The sequence below is a fragment of the Pipistrellus kuhlii genome, unplaced genomic scaffold (assembly GCF_014108245.1).
Source record: "Pipistrellus kuhlii isolate mPipKuh1 unplaced genomic scaffold, mPipKuh1.p scaffold_m20_p_41, whole genome shotgun sequence".
In the NCBI taxonomy this organism is placed as follows: domain Eukaryota; kingdom Metazoa; phylum Chordata; class Mammalia; order Chiroptera; family Vespertilionidae; genus Pipistrellus; species Pipistrellus kuhlii.
This window is the reverse complement of record NW_023425542.1, coordinates 791166-811112: the sequence shown is the minus strand read 5'-3', so window position 1 is coordinate 811112 and position 19947 is coordinate 791166. Positions and strand designations below refer to the sequence as shown.

Below are 19947 nucleotides of genomic sequence, written 5' to 3'. Positions count from 1 at the left end.
GTGGCGTGCCCATGAAGCTGGCCCTGACGTGGGGTGTCCCCCACCAGCTATTTTGTCTGGTCTGGGCAGCCCCAGGGAAATGGAAGGAGACCTGGTTTCCAAAGCTGGCTCTCACAGTGAATCACTGAGGCACCCAGTGCTCTCTGTGCCTCATTTTTCCCATCTGTGAAATGGGGACAATACGCACTATGTTATTCGCTGACATGATACGCCAGGAGGCGCCTGATGGGTTGATATGCTCAGAACTAAGACCTCGTGGCTTGAGGACCCACAACGCTTCAGGACTGGAATTAGCAAGACAAAGTCTTCATACACTGTGGATTGACTTAAACAGGAAAGAGTTAAAGGAAAGGGGTGTCTGACTTACTCATCTGAAGTAGAACCTGTGGGAGAGATGTTTCCCAAATATTTAAAAAATTCCAATTCACTGTGGATTGATGTTTTTTATAAGTATAATAAAAACCACCAGAAAAAATGCAATAAAAAGGTTCCGGCATAAAATTAACTCATCCTGTTGCCATAAGTATTTCTATTCTCTCAGTTTCTATGCTCATTGTGGTGCAGACTAATGTTTGTGAGCCTGTGCAGGAGCCCAGGGCAGTGGTCGGCAAACTCATTAGTCAACAGAGCCAAATATCAACAGTACAATGATAGGAATTTCTTTTGAGAGCCAAATTTTTTAAACTTAAACTTCTTCTAACACTACTTCTTCAAAATAGACTTGCCAAGGCCGTGGTATTTTATGAAAAAGCCACACTCAAGGGGCCAAAGAGCCGCATGTGGCTCACGAGCCGCAGTTTGCCAACCACTGGCCCAGGGCACACTCTGAGTAGGACTGATCTCCTCACCGCTCAGTGTGAGCCAGGAGCATTCAAATCACCTGGGAATGTGCTAGAAATGGAGCATGTTGGGCCCCATCCTGCTCACACTGAGCCAATCTGCTTTTTTAACAAAATGGCCCGGTGATTCATGTGCATGTTAAAGTCTGGAGTGACACCCGAGGTAGCTGCGGCTCAGGAAACCTGTTGGATAAAGGAATTAACCAGAACCTCTCCCGAAATTTCAACTTCTCCAGGCCCAAGAGCTGATGGCATAGCCTCATTCCGGTGAGCAGGAGCAGCCACATTGCAAGACTCAGTGTGAACATGAAAACGTACAAAACAACATTGAGACTTTTGAGATGGGCTCAATGGTTGAGCATCAACCTATGAACCAGGAGGTCACAGTTCAATTCCCAGTTAGGTCACCTGCCCAGGTAGCAGGCTCAATCCCCAGAGTGGGGCGTGCAAGAGGCAGCCAATCAATAATTCTCTCTCATCATTGATGATTCTATTTCCCTCTCTCTCTCTGAAATCAATAAAAATATATTTATAAAAAAAAAAAAAAAGAATTTCAAGATGGTGACAGCTTGGCCCAGGGCCCTTCTGTGTGACCACAAGGGGCCTGATGAGGTAGTAAAGGGTTGGTCATTCTGGACCCATTTGCACTGGCTAAATTATGAGATTTCTGCATTGTTTTATTCATTACCAATCATTATCATTCAAAAGCTCCAACCCTCATCCTTTTGAATTTCTTTTTTTTTTCTTTTCAGTGTGCAAATATAAATGGTTTCCAATGGCTATTATTCCAGTGTAAATATTCTTTTAAAAAAATACACATATGTATGCCTAGTAAAATGCGAACGGAAGCTCTGCATAGGGAAAGACAACTTGTGCTCATTTGTTTTATTGACGTGTATAGACTTTGATAGATTGCATTACAACACTGACTGCTATATTTCTGATCAAGATTTCGTTCATGTTTACTCTAGGTTTTTTCTTCACAATGAAAACAGACTCGTGCCAGTGTTTAGTAACCAATAATATCAATTCGTTCCCATGGAATGACACCTTTATTAAGCTAAGAATCTCAGGTCACACACAGAGCATTCACAGTGCAGGAGGTCACAGTTATTGAAAAGTAAAAAGCGGGATAAATAGATTTACTATTTACAACTTTTCGGCTCACGGATCCTGCTCCGTCCGAGGAGAGTGAACAAAGGAGGTAGGATTCGGCCCAGTACACCGAGATGTCATGTGGGGGACTCAAGTGATGTCTAAGGGCCCCCAAAGTTCTTAGCTTGGGCTGTTTGTTTAGGGGTTTCTCTCTGGGCACAGGGCTCTCTGGTTCTATCTGCCTGCTATTGGGCAGGTCATGGCGGGGCCGCAGGAAGGTCACACGGCCGGCTCTGTAGAAACGGTGCCCAGCCCGCCTCCTGGGCATCCGGGCAGTGCGGGCCTCTCCTCCCCCCACCTTCTCTTTGGCAGCTTCTGCCTCTGCTCCTGGGACTGGCCCCATCTGGCTGGCAGCCCTCTTTCCTCTCTAGGTAATCAAGGCTCTCTTTGTGTGAGGACACAGAGCATCCACTCCCTCTGGCAGCTGCTGGACCAGAGACACACGCAGAGGGCGCCTGCCAGGCAGAGTGCGCTCTGAACCAGACACCAGCCGTCCCGACGAGCAGTTCCCGAGGAGACTCCCCAGGAGCCGGCCACAGCTCTCTCCACTGTCCCCACATATGCTTAAGCCAAGCCACGTGGGGGCAGCTCCAGGAAGTGTCCTACAGCTCGGAAGGGTACCTCTGGGGGTGAGGGCAGTGGTAACCCCGTGGCCAGAAAAAAACAAAACATTAGAATACCTGATCTGAAAAAACAGCTGCCTTGCTCACCCAGCCACCTTTCCTGGGAGGAGAGGCCTCGCTCCTCTGTTGAAGGGGCTTGGTGTCCGTCTGGATGTCTGGGAATCCCAAGGGGACCCTCCCTGTATTCCTACCACGCAGCTAGAAGCGGAAGCTGCACACACTCTCTCTTGACAGCTTCAAACAAATTGTTCTGCAGCGGCGGCGGGGCGGGCAGGGCACAGACTTTCTCCGGGATTAAGGGTTCCGTTGGCCATGACTGTGGAAAAGCCCCAACCCACATGCAGCATAAAAAGCAACTGTTTGAATTCTGGCAGCGGTGGGAAGAGGTGTGGATCATGCCTGTATTTGTGATCAGGCTTTTACCCAAGCAACAGCCAACCAGACCCACCGATCTACCGAAGGCCACACAGCCACGGCTGGACTTCCCTTCCCCTGGTACAGAAAGTGTCTTCCACGCTCATCGCCCCCGTCTGTGCAAGGACGCCAGGCAGCGGGCATTCTCCTAGACCAGAAGAGAGGGTTTCTCGGGCCCTGCTGCCAAGAGGGGGAAGGCTCCAGGACCTCAGCCGCTAGACAGACACTGAGAGGCGACGAGAAGCCTAGAAATACATAGACAAAAGGTGATGCCAAGCCAGTCCCTGGAACCCGGAGCCATTTGTCATTGGAAAGCTAGAATTCTCTAAACCCCCATAAAAGTTCAAAGCTCTAAGGCCACTCCTCTGGCTTTGCTGTTGGGACAGAAAAACTAGGTCCACCTGGGAGGCGGAAGAGGAGAAAAGCACCCCTCCTCCTGACTGCACGCGGCACCAGCTCCCCAGGGTCGGGCAGCGGGGACAGGCTGGGTGGGCCTTCTCCTCTCGGCCACCAGCCTGAAGTCAGTGCACAACCAGCGTCCCAATTTAGTCTTTCGTATTAAAAAGCAAATACCACCACCTAAATGCCCTTTGGAAATCTGTGCCCCTGAGGACCGTGCCCTCTGGGGGGGCTTCTCTGCAGCACAGCCCAGGGGTCCCCACCCACCAGGTTGGCAACAGGCAGGGCTCAAAGTGAGGGGCAGAATTTGTCCCCCACTGTGTCCTCTGCCCTGTGGGCTGGGCCAATGGAAGGACCCACGTGACTGACAGGAGGAGGATTTACCGAGGGCTGAGGGGCCCTTCCCCATGCTTTGAGGAACTGAGGGAACCTTGAGGGGCGGCAGAGTGCAAAGCCAGAGAGAGTAGGTGCTCACATGTTGTGGGGGGCCCAGACACTCTGGGTGAATCCACAGGGAGAGAAAGGGAGGGAGGGAGACAGGGAGAGAGGGACTGGGGAGGCAGGGAGTTGGGTGAGGAGGGATGATGACTTCCTGCCACCGAAGAACCCCCCAGAGAGCATTTTCAGAAACTTCTGGAAGTTCCTATGGGCACGATGTGACAATGAAGCTCCCAAGATTTGGATCATCTCAGATGCCCTGCACACATCTGCTAACTGCCCGAAAGGGAGGCAGGCAGGCATGGAAGCCATGTTGGAGGCACTAGAACAAGCGTGTCAAACTCAAGGCCCGCGGGCCGTATGCGGCCCATAACGTGTTTTTGTGGCCCAGTCAATATAACGGTATGTAAGAAACATGTTAATAAAAATTTCGTAACTTAATTTTTACAATATCCTATTATATGTAATTATTAATAATGAACTACAACACTTGCTAATGACCGGTTACTATAATCGTGTTGCATTCATTTCCCTTCCTCACCTTCCACGCAGGTGCACCATTTCTCTCCGCTAATACCAACAGCGAATATTTTAGCAGCCAATGGCCACATCATTAGTCTTGGACTGACTTGTTTGGTGTACACAACAGGAAATATTTTGCTTTTGGAGAAGAAAAATAGGTTTGTTTGCGTTACCCTTATTAATTTGTGCAGTTATTCAGTGTCCGGTAAGTTAATGTTCAAGAAAAAAATATTGATTTTTATTAAAATGTTCTATTATTTTATGTTAACCATGACTCATTTATTTCAGCCCTTTGTATTCAGCATGTCTCTATTGAAATAAACCTACATTTCTATGAAAATTGAAGCTTTTGTTTTCTTGCGGACCACATACACTTCAGCCTTATCTGGCCCGTGTGAGCCTTTGAGTGTGACTTGCTTGCACTGGAGGGACTGAGAATATTTACTTCATGGCACATGCGAACAACCCCCTGATGATTGTTACCCCACCAGGCATGTGCTGGAGCTGTCACATTCTCCAGCCGGGGAGGGTCATGCCAGAGGGAACAGAGGTTGGTGGAAGGGGAGAGACCACGCCCAGCCCTCAGTGCCCTCAGGGTCAGGCGGGGGAGGGCACCATGCACTGAGGGGCACCAGCACCAGCTGCAGGGCTTGGCTACGCGCTCCCTGACTCCCGGGGGAAAGTCCCCAAATGTGACAGCCGACCTCGCACTGCCCAGCACGGTGACCCACTAGTCCATTTCATACCTCCCAGTCCCTCTCACCTGTGCGCACCCCACCCTCAGGGCAGGGAGGGGCCCAGGGCTCAGGGAAGAGAAAGACTCAGAGGAAAGAAGGACCCACTCCCCCCTGGTCCCACCTTGGGGTGACTCTGGTGTCCCTGAGTGCTGGGCTCCTGCAGATACAACAAGGCTTTCACATCCTCATCCCGGGAAGACGCCCTGGAGCCTGGCAGCCCAGGAGGAGGGTTCTCTGGTCGGGGTCTCCATGGCCGCTCTAGAGAGGTGTGCACACCGGGCCTGGGTTAGCTCGGAGGGCTGGTGCCCAATCAGCTGCTCAGGTCCGCAAAGGCCGGGGATTGGCAGGCAGAGCGAGAAGTCGCCCTGACAGGTGGCAGCAGGAGCTGATGGAAACTCACCAGGGCAGCAAGGCCTGTGCCCAGGAATGGGTGGGTGGACGGACGGACGGACAGAAAACACAGAGGCCAGCTGATGGTGGCTCATGGGAAGGGTGGGAGGAATCTGACCCCCTCCCCCCACCCTCCAAAATGCCCTCACCCATTCGTCTCTCTCCGCAGCTGACCCAGAACTTGCCTTCAGGGCCAGTTCTCAAGACATCACACACCTTCCACTCGGGCTGGTTAGGGCGAATTCCAAACCAGCCATCAGAAGGAACACCTGCTCCTGCTTCCACAGACATTTTCTATCCGAGGGCAATTGTTTGTTTTCCTTTTCTGTTGCTCCCCCGCCCCCCCACTACAAGAGCTAAATTAAAAAATTTTTAATTGCTTATTTTGGTAGCAGAGTAATTACCCCATGCTAATTAGCTTGGGGGAGAAAAGGGATATTCCTGCATGGGGAAAAAAGCATTATTTTAAAACGAAGGCCTAATTAATCAAGCAGTCGTTTAAATGTGTGATGGAAAAATTTTTTGAAAAGAGACATTTTCACCTACAGTGTATATATCGTTTCCTAAGCACGATAAATGCATCAAGGCTTTAAGGAGGTAACACTGGCACATTCAAGTCAAAAGAGAATTAACCGGGAGTGCTCTGCATGTTAAACACATTATTTTTAGTCTCAAACGCTAACTGCAGTGTACTTCATAAATGCGGGAGGATTCCGCTGAGGAAAAGGCCGGTACCTAGGAAGCGTTCTCTGAACACGATACACACGTTCAGACTAGTGACACTGGCAGGGATAGCATCCTGGGGCCATGCCATGTGGCCTGCGCCTTGCAGCTGAAACTATTTCCCTTTATCAGGAACAATGTAGGGACGTTGGATAGGGAGAGATATTGGGGTACGAGCTGGGGCACCCAGGAATCAAGTGAACATCTGATGGAGTTTTAACTCAAATGATAAAAACCAACCACAAGGGCAAAATCATACTCACACCTGCACAGCCTGAGCCCCCATTCCCCAAGGATCGCCACCCCGCTGGACTGGCGGAGCCACAATGGGTGGCAATCTGGAGTTCAGTCCCTGCTCTGCTACTTACTGTGACCTAGAGTCACTTCTCCAAGACGAATTTTTCCGTTCAAAGGGAGAAAAATCCCTACTTATGTAACGGGGGGAGGAAGAGAAGGGGGTTGAGAATGAAGATAAGAGACAGATGCGCTTTGAAACCCAATGGGTCTGTAAAGATGGAGGCCCCGGGCCAGCTGCTAGGATGCTAGGAGGACAGAGTATCTGGGGCCCTCGGAACCCCTTGCATCTTAAGTTAATACCGATGACCTATGGCCTCCCCGCCTCTCACTTAGCTAATTTCTTAGGAAAATCACCTTTATCCTCAACTTGAAGGCCACGGAGACCCCCCATCTAGATAGAGCAGCAAAGAGAAGCCTTCATGGGGTGTAGCTGCTAACACTGCTATCAATCCAGGAAGGAAGCCTGGAGGCAGAGTCCAGGCCCAGCGTAGGCTCATGCTCACTGAAAGGACACACGCTTGAACACTTCCTCCTGCTGAAATCCGAGAGGCCTTAGAGATCTCAGCCCCGAACCCCACCTTGGGTCCCAACTGCTGTGTGTCCGGAAGGAACCGGCCACTGGATTTCACCGCACCACTACCGGGAGTCATCACTAAAAACCTTCCTTCCTCTCACCACCACGGGTGATTCCCACTCAGTCTTCTGTGCAAAACAGCTTCCTGTTAAAAGTGCATCGAATCGGACAGACGCCTGCGATAGGAACATTACAAAAATAAGAATACCTCTGTACATACAAAATGAATTGTGCTCTCTTTTCAGAAACCACAAATGGTTTGTGTTCATAAACCTTTTTAATATATATATATATATATTTGAGAGCCCGGAAGCGATCGGAAATGAATATTTCTCTATCTCTGAGTCAGCCTCCCGCCCTTGGCCTTTCCCGTGGAGCAAGCTGTGAAGGTTCAAGAAACTTAGCTCTAACCATTCCAAGTCCCGGTTCCGGGATCTCTCTCTTCTGGTTGTGAACCGAACGCCAGCCCACCCCTTCCCGCTCCACGTGCGATGAGATCTGCTGGGCCGATCAACCACTGGGTCTTTCAACGGGATGGTTCTGAGAGTCGGGCATGAACAGAGCGACGACAAACCCCAGGGGACCTCGCACCACCTCGCACGGAAGGTCCGGAACGTATGGCTGTGAACCACGAGCTCCGCCTCTGCATCAGCGCCCGTTTCGAGGTTTGTCTCTCACTCCTTCCCAAGCTCCAAGCCACGTGTGTCAGCGTGTTCACACACCACCACACACACAGGGCCCGTTCTCCATGAGTGTTACCGTGTTGGTCCCCATTTCAAGTATGATGTCCTGCAGGACATTTCGTTTTCAATAGATCATTGCTCCGTTCTCTGAAATGCATCAGTACAAGGAGGAGAATATTGTGTTCTTGCTTTCTCGCTTCTGCCGTAAAAACAACGATAAACAAACCTGAAAAGCTGTTCCCCTTCTCCCAGTTGGTCTGGAGAAAGGGGTAGGGTGTCTGCCGTCACAGCCTCACACGCCTGGCAGGAGGAGGCCCCTGCTCCAGCGGAAGTCAGCTCTCCTTCCCTTTGCAGCAAACGTTGCCTAAGCGACGCCCCCCTCTGGCCCGCAGGAGACACTGGAGGACAACACTCCCATTTTGCAGGTGCCCCAGGAGACGTCACTGTCACCGATCCCCCATCTCTCAGGAACGGAAAGACAAACCGCACCCAGAAGTCCTTCTGACCCAAGTGTCCCAGAGACGGGGCACGCGCCACACGCCTGTGACTTCAAAGATGCTCAAATAGCGACCCCTGCATCTGGCCTTCGGCAGGGCAGAACTAGCTCCGAGGAGGAGGAGGATGCCCGGCAGCCTGGTCCAAGGCCCAAGACCACGATGGCTCTTCCTTCCAGTGTGAGAAAAGACAGCAGCGGCTGCCCGTGCGGGGGACGCGCGGGGAGGAGGCGCGGGGAGGACCTAGGCCGGCGTCCACACAGCTCCCGGCGGGCGGGCCCTGCTTTAGTCATCTTCTCGGCACATGGGCAGGTTGACGAAGGTGAAGACGTTGAACTCGATCATGATGGAGAAGCACAGGAAGATGGCGTAGAGGACCAGCACGTAGACGCCCAGCTTCCAATCCAGCCTCCATTTGTTGAGATGGATGCCCAGGACCTGGCGGGAGAGAGGGCGACGGTTGGGTGGGTGGAAGAGGGAGGGGGGGGCAGAGAAATACAGACAAAAGGCCTCTGTACTGGGAAACCCTGTCACTTCCTCCAAAGTGCGGGCTGGAGCAGAGGGGTGATGCCTGCAGGCTTCAGACTTGTCCACGCCAGGCGAGACCCGGCCCGGCCCTGAGGGACACACGCTAGCTGCCCGCAGGGAACAGGCCCTCCCCATCCCAGCCTCCATCAACTACATCTTCGGCCAGGCCCCCCCTTTGCTTCAGAACTTGGTAACCTCGGCCTCCTTCAGCGAAACTTCCAAGGCTCCTGTTGGCCCACTTCAGCTTGGACTGCCTTCTCCTACGTGAGCATGTGTATGCGTGCATGTGTGCATGTGTGTGTGTGTGTGTGTGTGTGTGTTTGGAGGGACAGTTTGGAGCACACCCTCATTCTAAATCCACACCTCCCTGGCAGGGCTTTCAAACACTCATAAGTGACCGGGTAGATCCAACGTCATGACGCATGAGGCTTTTTTTTTTTTTTTTTTTTTTTTTTTTTTAAATGTAAAAACTCACGGTGAGCGCCACGGAGCCCAGCAGCAATACCACGGAGTAGACCAGGCCCCGGCTGTTGATCTTCACCTGCAGAGAAAAACACGGCCTGACTCTGCGGGCTGCTCAGGGCCCATCCGTCTGCAAGCCCAGTGCATCCCCTCCCCCGCCCGAAAGCCTGTCCCAGGTGAGCAGGGGGCTGTGGGCCGTCAGCTGACAGTGGATCGAGTCTGGACTCTGCTTGTCTGAGGGAAGGACCAGGAGGGGGCAGGCCGGGCAGTGGCTGAGAGACGGGGCAAAAGCACCGATGAGGCTGGGCTCAGGGGCTTCCCTTGCAGGCCCCCTCAGGCTGCTCTGGAGGCCTTTGTGGAAAGTGGGCACTGGGTGCCAAGGAGAAGTGTGGCTCCCCGCGCCCTCGGCTGGGAAAGGCCCACAGCACCCTCCTTCTCGTGCCCGGTGTCTGGCTCGCTTGCTGAGGAGCCGCGGGAACTTACTGTGGATCCGTAATTGATCACCATGGTCTGCAGCCCCCACGGGATGCCCAGGCCCACGAGGATGTCGAACACGTTGCTCCCGATGGTGTTGGAGACCGCCATGTCGCCCAGGCCTGCAGGGGGCAGTGGCCACGGGTCATCCATGAGGAGCAGGTCATGGGGAACGCTTGTTCTTCCCCTAAACTGCTCTGTCAGCACCATTCCTTCCAGGCCCCACGTTGCTAAGCCCTCCTTCTGAGATCCAAGACCCAGCCCTCAGGGAGTCCGCAGGGGCCTGGGATGGGCTGAAGGGCGACCCCAAGGCTCATATGCTGGAGTCCTAATTCCTAAGGCCGTGGTCGGCAAACTGTGGCTCGTGAGCCACACGCAGCTCTTTGGCCCCTTGAGTGTGGCTCTTCCACAAAACACCACGGCCTGGGGAGTCTATCTTGAAGAAGTGGCGTTAGAGGAAGTTTAAGTTTAAAAAAATGTGTCTCTCAAAAGAAATTTCAATCATTGTACTGTTGACATTTGGCTCTGTGGACTAATGAGTTTGCTGCCCACTGGCCTAGGGCCTCAGAATGTGAGTTGGTTCAGAGACAGGGTCTCTGAAGAGATAACCAAAGTGAGGTCATGAGGGTGGGCCCCAATCCAACAGGACTGGTTTCCGTAGGAAAAGGGGAAGCGTGGACACAGACAGCACAGGGAGGACGGCATGGGGACCTGAAGGTGGTCATCTATAAGGCAAGGACAGAGGCCTGGGACAGGTGCTCCCTCACAGCCCCCAGCGAGGAGGCGGGCACCAGCTGGCCAGGTGGACTGTGTAATGAGGGAGGGAGGAGACGACGAGGCCTCTCTGCCTGACCGGCTTCCCGCTCTGCCCGGGCTGCCCCAGGCGAATCTCTGGCTGGGCTCGCTTCCGATTGTGAGGAATGCACGACCCCCGTCCCCTCTCTCCAGGGCCACCTTCCCCGTTGGGCGCCTCTCTCCTCCCCCGTCTGCTCTGAGATTTCACCCCATAGTCACAGCCCTGGCCCCCAGGCTTTCCAACTGTCCCCCACGGAGGGAGGCCTGTGGGAGTCCGCGCTGGACGGCAGCAGACACAAACGCTGGCTCTTGGGTTCGCCCGCAGAGAGCACACAGGTCCTGCTCCCCTGGCTCCACACATGCCGTGGGGAAAGCCCTAGAGAAACGACCGAACCAGCCAAAACACTGCACAAGTTCCAGGACATAGAAGAAGCAGAGGGAAACAGCTGGAGGTACAGGACACCCCCGCCCCCGCCTTCCCGGGACCAGAACATTCCTCGTTACTACCTCATTAGCTAGAAGCAGTCTGGGCTTCAGCCCGGCTGGTATGGCTCAGTGGTTGAGCATCAAATATGAACCAGGAGGTCACGGTTTGATTCCGTCACGGCTCAGACCCTGGTTGTGGGCTTGATCCCCAGTGGGGGGCGTGCAGGAGGCAGCGGATCAATGATTCTCCCTCATCATTGATGCTTCTATCTCTCCTTCTCCCTTCCTCTTGCTGAAATCAATTTAAAAATATTAAAAAACAACAACAACAAAATACACAACGAAGTCTGGGCTTCAGCCCTGTGTAATCTCACACTGGGGATTTCAGAACAAGTTCATTTTTATACAACTGCAGGCATGCAAATGCTTCTCGAGGCCGGGAGTTCATCCCGGGAGCATTCTCCCCATGGGTGGAGCCCGACACGTGCTTTCCAGCCGTCACAGTTTCCTCCAGGGCTGAGGGAACTGCACGCCCTAAGAGCTGGGAGCTGTCACTGGGGCGGGATGAGGGGCTGCAGCGTGGGGCTGATGGTGCGGGAGCTGAGATGCGACAGGTACCTTGTCTCGCCACGATCAAGCTGGCCATGCAGTCTGGAACGCTGGTGCCCGCCGCCAGGAAAGTGATGCCCATGATGACGTCGGGGATCCCAAACGTGTACCCGATAATAGTCACCTGCAGGAGGGGGGGCGCTGCTTGTCCTGAGGGCTTTTCACTTGGACACAGTCCTGCTGTGACCAATGAAAGAGCCTGGAACAGGGTTTTGTTTTAAAAACATCTTACGTTGCCCTGACCAGTTTGGCTCAGTGGATAGAGCGTCCGCCTGTGGACTCAAGGGTCCTAGGTTCGATTCCGGTCAAGGGCATGTACCTTGGATGCAGGCACATCCCCAGTAGGGGGTGTGCAAGAGGTAGCTGATCGATGTTTCTAACTCTCTATATCCCTCTCTCTTCCTCTCTGTAAAAACTCAATAAAATATATATATATATATATATATTTTTAATATATTTTATTGATTTTTTTACAGAGAGGAAGGAGAGAGATAGAGAGTTAGAAACGTCGATGAGAGAGAAGCATCGACCAGCTGCCTCTTGCACACGCCCCACTGGGGATGTGCCTGCAGCCAAGGTACATGCCCTTGACCGGAATCGAACCTGGGACCTTTCAGTCCGCAGACCGACGCTCTACCACTGAGCCAAACCGGTTTCGGCAATAAAATATATTAAAAATAAATAAATAACATCTTATGAGTGTTCTTCTCTACCCCACCCCCCATTATAGGAGTAATATGCATCTTGGGAAGTGTCACCAGGAGGGCGGGATGTCCTTGTCTCTCAGAGCGCAGGGCAGAGCACACACGAACCGGCCTGCTTGGGCTGAGCAAGAAGAGACTCTGAGGAGGCCTGACGCACCGGCGCTTCACCCGTGTGGCCACGAAGGCCTTCACAAGCACAGCAGGCTGTGGCTGACGGGTTTTAAGGTCGTACCTGACATTACACACCCAGGACCTGGGTTATCTCGCGTTCCTGAGGATGCCTCCATTTCTTTCTCCAATCATCTTACTACCTCGCTGAGAACTTGAAGGATGGAAGGACAAAGGAAGGGTGTGTGTGTGTGTGTGTGTGTGTGTGTAAGTGTGTGTGTGTGTGTGTGTGTGTGTGTGTGCACTCTGTCCAGGTGTTCAGGAGCAAAGATGTTACCAACTTTCGCTTTGCCCTGGGACCTCCCTATCCTTCCAGAGGCTCAGTCTTCTCTTGTCCTCTGTCTCCCCAGCTGTGCCAGGGTGCCAGCCAGGATGATCCATTTAGATGTCCCTCCGTTTTGACACGTTCAATAATTTTTTTTTTATTGTCTAAAGTTTTACATAGTTTTATTGTCTTTTCCCCGAATTGACTACCCCCAGCCATTCCCACCCCAGGCAAGCTCCCACTGCCCCAGTGTCTGTGTCCATTGGTTATGCTAATATGCATGCATGCAAATCCTTTGGTTGCTCTCTAACTGACCCCTCTCCCCTGCTATTGGTCGCTGAATCTATTCTTGCTTATCAAGTTATATTGATCATTATATCCCACATGGAGTGAGATCACGTGATATTTATCTTTCTCCGACTGGCTAATTTAGCTTAGCATAATGCTCTCCAGTTCCATCCATGCTGCTGCAAATTGTAAAAGTTTCTTCTTTTTTATAGTGTTGCGGCATAGTATTCCATTGTGTAGATGTACCACAGTTTTTCAATCCACTCATCTGCTGATGGGCACTTGGGCTGTTTCCAAATCTTAGCTATTGTAAATTGTGCTGCTATGAACACAGGGGTCTTGTATCTTTTCTGAAGGGTGTTTCTGGTTTCTTGGGACATACATTCAATAATTTGTCCCCCCCAAAGGGCTGCACGTCTTGCTTGGGTAGAAATTAGGCTAACATGGGGGCTGGCCTGGTGGCTCGGTTGGTTGTAGCATCATCTGTACACCAACAGGTCATGGGGTTGATTCTCAGTCAGGGCACATACACAGGTTGCGGGTTTGATCTCAGACAACTGATCAGGTTTCTCACATTGGTGTTTCTCGCTCTAATAATAATAATAATAATAATATATCCTCAAGTGAGGATAAAAAAAGAAACGAGGCTATCCTGTGGTACTCCACTATTGTCTGTAGTGGAAATTCCCTTAAACGAAGGCCAGCTGCAGTCCACAGCCACAGGGGAGAGGCCTGAGCAAGGGGGGTCCTCGGACGTCTGCCAGGCCGTTTGCTAAGACTCTGCTTTTAGAAGTGGGGGTCGGGCAGACTAGAAGGGGTCAATGGGGGAGAAAGGGGGACATATATACTTTCAACAATAAAGATTTAATTTAAAAAAGTGGGGGTGGTAGAGTTACTAAGTGTCCAAACTCACTGCTAATTAGCAGGACTGATTTAATAATACTGTATTTTCAGTAACTAGAGAAGAAAACAATTTCACACATTCGTTAATTTCATCTTCCCTAATTCTCTTCCCCACTCAAATATCATAAAATGCTATTTTTATTTATTTATTTATTTTTACTGCTATGTTGTTTTGGGAATGCATTTTAGTAAGAGATACCACTGGATTTAAAAAAAAACCAAATGTAAAGATGGGCTGGCCTTTAACCCTACTTGGAAAACTTTAAGTTTGCAAATTACATTCCTCTAAGGCAGTGCTTGGCAAACTCATTAGTCAACAGAGCCAAATACCAACAGTACAACTATTGAAATTTCTTTAGAGAGCCACATTTTTTAAACTTAAACTTCTAATGCCACTTCTTCAAAATAGACTCACCCAGGCTGTGGTATTTTGTGGAAGAGCCACACGCAAGGGGCCAAAGGGCTGCATGTGGCCCACAAGCCATGGTTTGCCGACCACTGATTTAAGGCATAGTTTTTGTTATCTCAGACTGACATCCTTTCTGGGAAATTTGGGTAATAGCTAGATCCAGCTCTTCTCCCATCCGAAAACACACACACAGGCGCACACATGAGCACAAACACATATACACATTAGCATACATGCACACAGGTGCACACACACTGGCACACATGCGCACATGTGCACACACGTACACACACACCAGCATCCATTTCGCCTGCATCTGACCAAGCATGGAGCGGCAGTGCTGGCTGTATCTCATGTGCAGGCAGCTGATGTGCACAGTTATGAGCAGTTTTCTCTGCTGCCTGCTCAGAGTATGGCGCCTGCGCAGAGACCTCTCCTTCCCATCACCTTGTCAGACAGGGAGGATTTTCCTGTTTTGGAGAGGGGGGCCATGGTTCAGAGACGTTGGGCACCTCCCTAAGTCTCATGGAACCTAAGTGGCAAAATGAGGGTTCAAATCCACTGCCATGTGACCCCCTCAGCCCACCTTTCCCCATCACGCTGCTCCCCTCTGGCTGAGGGAGCGGTGGCCCTTCTGCCTCTGAAACCAAGGCTCGCTCGCCCTTTCGGCAGCGGCACCTGGTGTGAGGAGGGGGAACCCTGCCAGTGAGCTCCACAACAGAAATGCAGCCATCCTGCACCGCGTCTGCTCTGTGTGCTCCTGGCCTCCCCACATGGAAGGAGGTGGGGGGGCGGGGAATAGGGAAAAGAAGGAGGGAGAAAAGATGGAAGAGGGAAAAGAAAGAAAGGACCCTATAAGGGAGTCCTTGGTAGCCCAGCCAATGAAGGTTTGTACTGAGAGCTGTGATGCGTGGCCGGAGGAGCTGACCAGGACCTATGTCCGGGCCTCTCCACCTGAAAAACTCCAGCTCAAACGCCACTGAAAATTCCAGCAATAAACTGAGAGGCAGTTCAGGACGGTGGGCTGAGATCATGGACTCAGGAGAACAATAGACCAGGACTCTAATCCCAACCTAGAACTCACTAATGATGTAACTAATTGTGTTATTAGATGCTAACTGTGTAACCAACTGGGCAAATTACTCAATCTCTCTGCCTCAGCTTCTTCATCTGTAAAATGCACATCATAAAAATGGTTGTTATGAGGACTAAGAGAGTTTATATACAGTCTGTACATGTGCCTGAACACAGAAGGGGGAGAGGAACATCCCTTGGCAAGGAGCATAGAAGGGCTGCTTGCATTCATCTCGCACTAACTCCAGTCTCCCTCACATTCCCCAGGGACCCTGGAAAGGACGGGGGCTGAGTGATGAGCTCTCTAGAGCTCTTCACAGCGACATCTTCAAGGGATCAGGCCCAGTCCTTGACTTCCAGTCCATGCCATCCCCGCCATATTATCTGCCCATCCTGCCAGGGGAAAAGGCTCATCTCCATCCTGCCATGCCTGCAATGCATGCAAGTGCCACACTGTATCTGTCTGGGCATCCCTGGTGCAGAGCTCAGCAACATGCACCTCTGCCAATACCCCTTCTCACTGAAAAATAAGCCAAGGTCAGGGAGGGGCGGGCAACTAGCTCAAGGTGGCACAGCAGTGCCTGAGTTCACTCTCCCGCCTCTAGCAGGTACTGGGCAGAGGCTGTCTGTCTGGTCCACCCAGCCCCTGCCACTCACCAGCCACACCATTAGGTAGGAGAAGACGGCGATCCACAGCGTGGCGGTGAGGAAGGTGACCATGAAGAACTTCTCCCAGCGTGGCTTGCTGCAGTTGGGGATGGTGACGCACAGGAGGAAGATGAGCGGCCAGGTGAACACCCACTTGGCTTTGTCCCCGCTTGCCTCTGCCGGGGATGGGATGGAGCAAGAGGGGAGGAGATAGAAGTATACAAAGGGTTACACACCTGTCAGTCTATCTGTCTGTCTATTTATTTCAAGTCAAACAAGAGAATGCTGCCAATGTGACTCTGAGCAGCTGATCTCATAGCATCACATACCTCCATAAGGTCACCGCAAACGTGCTCTTAGCAACACAACCCATTAAGTATGTGTTGTTTGAATAACTTCAGTCGGTCCAAATCCTTCAGCATAAGGAAAATGAGACCCCGAGTGAGAACGGGATTGGGATGTGGAATTTGGATGGGCTTTGGAATCAGACAGACCTGGGTTGGCATTCAAATGGCCTGAAGGAATCTCATCAACTCTCCTCTGATAATAACAGCTGCAGTAACAATAACAACATAATATTCAATGCATGAAATATTTTCTATCAATATGTGTACCTGGCCCAGTCTAAGTTCTTTTTCTTTAATAGTGTCTCCATCTGTTCAATGGGAACATTCTCTCTTTCTTGGTTGCGGCAAGAAAGACATGATACGATGTATGTAACACACTCCCACATACACAAAACACTCAGCAAAGAGAGAGCCAGCCTGGCACACGGTAGGTACTCTGGAAATTTCAGCTTCTTTGCTCCAAGGTCACACACTCAGCCCTCAGCAGGTGCAAGACTAAAATGCGGACGTCCTGGCTGGCAGGTATGACCTTACTGGCTGCTACCAAATGAATCCACAAACACTTCATCCAAGGAGAGACGTCTCCAAAAACCACCAAGTACAAGCGTGGTGTGCTTCATGAGCCACTGGGCATGGTGTGCATAGGCAGGCTCAGAACCAGCTCCTGGGTGATGCCCCTGAAATATGGAAGGGACCTCGAAAATGCTCTACTCCATAGACGCAGCGAAAAAACCGGCCAAAAATGGTCACAATCCACCCTTTTCAGACACTTCGAAACTAACCAAAGACTTGCAGCAATCCAAGGAGTGTTTCCTTAATACTGACTGGGTCTCAGTAAGAACAGCGAGCTCTGTGGCATTTTAACTTGCCCTGTTTCCATTCCCTCTCACCAGCTCTGCAGAAGCCTTGAAGACAGCAGCCAGGACCCCACTGGAGGGCACAGGAGAAGGATGTATTTGGGGGCATCCTTCCAAATCCATTCCCAGAGAAGGGGCATTATTTGACCTGTCTGGCGCAATCTTGGAAGGTCCCGCTTCCAGGGTGTCCTTTTAGCTGAACCAGAGTTCCGCCAATGTGAATATCCTCTTCCTTGGGGCCTTTGTTGAAAACAATCAGAGGCCATGGTTGAGCATCATACTGCTGAAGGTGGTGGGTAACAGGACAGACAAGCGTGAACCAAAAACATACAAAGAAAAGCTAGGGAATATGGTATCTATGGAGGGCTTCGCAAAGCTCCTACATATTTCTGGGAATCTAAAAACCACAAGCATGTGTAGGGCTGTGTCAAGGATTATTTGAATGCTCAGGAAAAGCTTGAGAATGCTCTAAGCTTTCACCCTGACCTAACGTTGAGGCTCTGAGTGAGGAAGAAGTAAAGGCTGTAGTGGTGTTGTAAACGGCCTGCTTGAGTATTACCCCCAAATACACAGAACCCATCAGAGATGACTCGGAGAATCAGTGGATCCAGACACCTCAGGAAATCCCTGCACAATCATTAGATAACCCTGGGCTAACCTAGCAAGTATTTCAGTGACCACATGCAACAATAAAAAAAACAAGCTTTATGGAATTATTTGAGAAAAATCGCCAAACAAAAGACAACAATAAATTATAACAATAAGCAGACTTGAAGGGAGAAGAGTATATTTTCTAGAGTTGTCAAATTATATTATTCTAAATGTCCAACAACAATAAAAAACAACAATTTAGGAGACATGCAAAGAAACAAGAAAGGACAGCCCATGCACAGTGGGAAAAAAGCAGTCATTAAGAACTATCTCTGAGAATTTCAAGACACTGGATTTACTAGACAAAGACTTTAAATCAGATATTTTAAAATATGCACAAAGAAGTTTTTTTTAAATGCCTAAAAAAATGAAAGGAAAGTATGAGAATAATTTGTCATCATAGAATATTGAATAAAAAAGTAAAAAGTATGAAAGAGTCAAAAGAATTCTGGAATTGAAAAGTACAATAACTAAAATGAAAAATTTACTAGAGAGGCCCAACAGTAGATTTGAGTAGGAAGAAGAAAAATATCATCAGCCTTGAAGTAGGTCAATTATCTTGTCTCAGGAACAGAAAGAAAAAGAATAAAAAGAAATGAACAGTGTCTCAGAGACCTATGGCACACCATCAAACATGTCAACATGGGCTCAATGAGGGTGCCAGGCAGAGAGGAGAGAGAATAAGGGGAAGGAAGAATACTTGAAGACTCATTAAAAAACTCCCCAAATCTGATGGAAAACCTTAATATCTACTTTCAAGAATACACATTCTGCCATAACCGGTTTGGCTCAGTGGATAGAGTGTTGGTCTGCGGACTGGAAGGTCCCAGGTTCGATTTCGGTCAAGGGCATATACAATACATTGGTTGTGGGCTCATCCCTGGTGTGGGGTGTGCAAGAGGCAGCTGGTCGATGTCTCTCTTCCATCGATGTTTCTAGCTCTCTAGCTCTCTCCTCTCCCTTCCTCTCTGTAAAAAATCAATAAAATATATTAAAAAAAAGAAAAAAAGAATACAAATTCATCTCAAATTCACATGGAACACTTTCCAGATTAAATGATGTTACATCATAAAACAAGCATCAAGGAGTTTAAAAGGATTTAAATCATGCCTAGTATGTTCTATAATCATTCCACCATGGAAAGAAATTAGAAATCAATAGCAGAAGAGAAATTGGAAGATTCACCAATATGCGGAAATTAAATAGCACACTTCTTTTTTTTAAATATATTTTATTGATTTTTAACAGAGAGGAAGGGAGAGACATAGAGAGCTAGAAACGTCGATGAGAGAGAAACATCGGCCAGCTGCCTCTTGCACACCCCCTACCGGGGATGTGCCCGCAACCAAAGTACATGCCCTTGACCGGAATCGAACCTGGGACCCTTCAGTCCGCAGACCGACGCTCTACCACTGAGCCAAACCGGCTTTGGCAATAACACACTTCTTAATAACCAATGGATCAAAGAAGAAATCACAAGGGAAATTAGAAAATACTTTGAGATGAATGAAAATAACAACACCACATACCAAAACCTCTGGGATGCAGTTAAAGTAGTACTTAGAACTTTATAGCTGGAAATGACTATATTAAGGATCTTAAATCAGTGACCTAATTTCTTCCTTAAGAAACAAAAATGGGAGAGCAAATTGAATCCAAAGAAAACAGAAAGAAGGAAATAATTAAGATTAAAGTGGAAATAAGTGAAAAAGAAAATTAAAAAATGAAAGAATCAATGAAACTAAAGGTTGGTTGTTTAAAAAGATCAATACAATTGCTGAGACCGGTTTGGCTCAATGAATAGAGCGTAGGCTTGGGGACTAAAGGGTCCCGGGTTCGATTCTGGTCAGGGGCGTGTACCTTGGTTGCGGGCATATCCCCAGTAGGGGGTGTGCAAGAGGTAGCTGATCGATGACTCTCTCTCATCGATGTTTCTAACTCTCTATCTCTCTCCCTTCTTCTCTGTACAAAATCAATAAAATATATTTAAAATAAATAAATAAATAAAAAATAAAAAGATCAACACAATTGACAAACCTTTAGCCAAAATG

At 49.7% G+C, this 19947-nt stretch overlaps 1 protein-coding gene and 1 long non-coding RNA gene across 3 annotated transcripts in view; both read right to left on the bottom strand.

Annotated features, from left to right (window-relative positions):
• Window positions 1-1694: 1694 nt before the first annotated feature.
• Window positions 1695-4382, bottom strand: LOC123651252. Its single transcript, XR_006739845.1, has 2 exons — window positions 3562-4382; window positions 1695-3422 (listed from the first exon to the last, which is right to left on the bottom strand). It is a non-coding gene; the product is annotated as an uncharacterized LOC123651252 (long non-coding RNA).
• Window positions 4383-7369: 2987 nt separating this feature from the next.
• SLC24A4 (solute carrier family 24 member 4) overlaps window positions 7370-19947 on the bottom strand; it is a 107382-nt gene continuing 94804 nt past the window's right edge. For both annotated transcript variants that reach the window (XM_036411674.2, XM_036411675.2), the window contains exons 13-17: window positions 16051-16217; window positions 11592-11706; window positions 9762-9874; window positions 9292-9357; window positions 7370-8726 (exon numbers count right to left, since the gene is read on the bottom strand). In XM_036411674.2, the coding sequence (XP_036267567.1) occupies window positions 8574-8726; window positions 9292-9357; window positions 9762-9874; window positions 11592-11706; window positions 16051-16217 (614 nt within the window). In that variant the 3' untranslated portion in view covers window positions 7370-8573. The remainder of the gene's footprint in view (window positions 8727-9291; window positions 9358-9761; window positions 9875-11591; window positions 11707-16050; window positions 16218-19947) is intronic.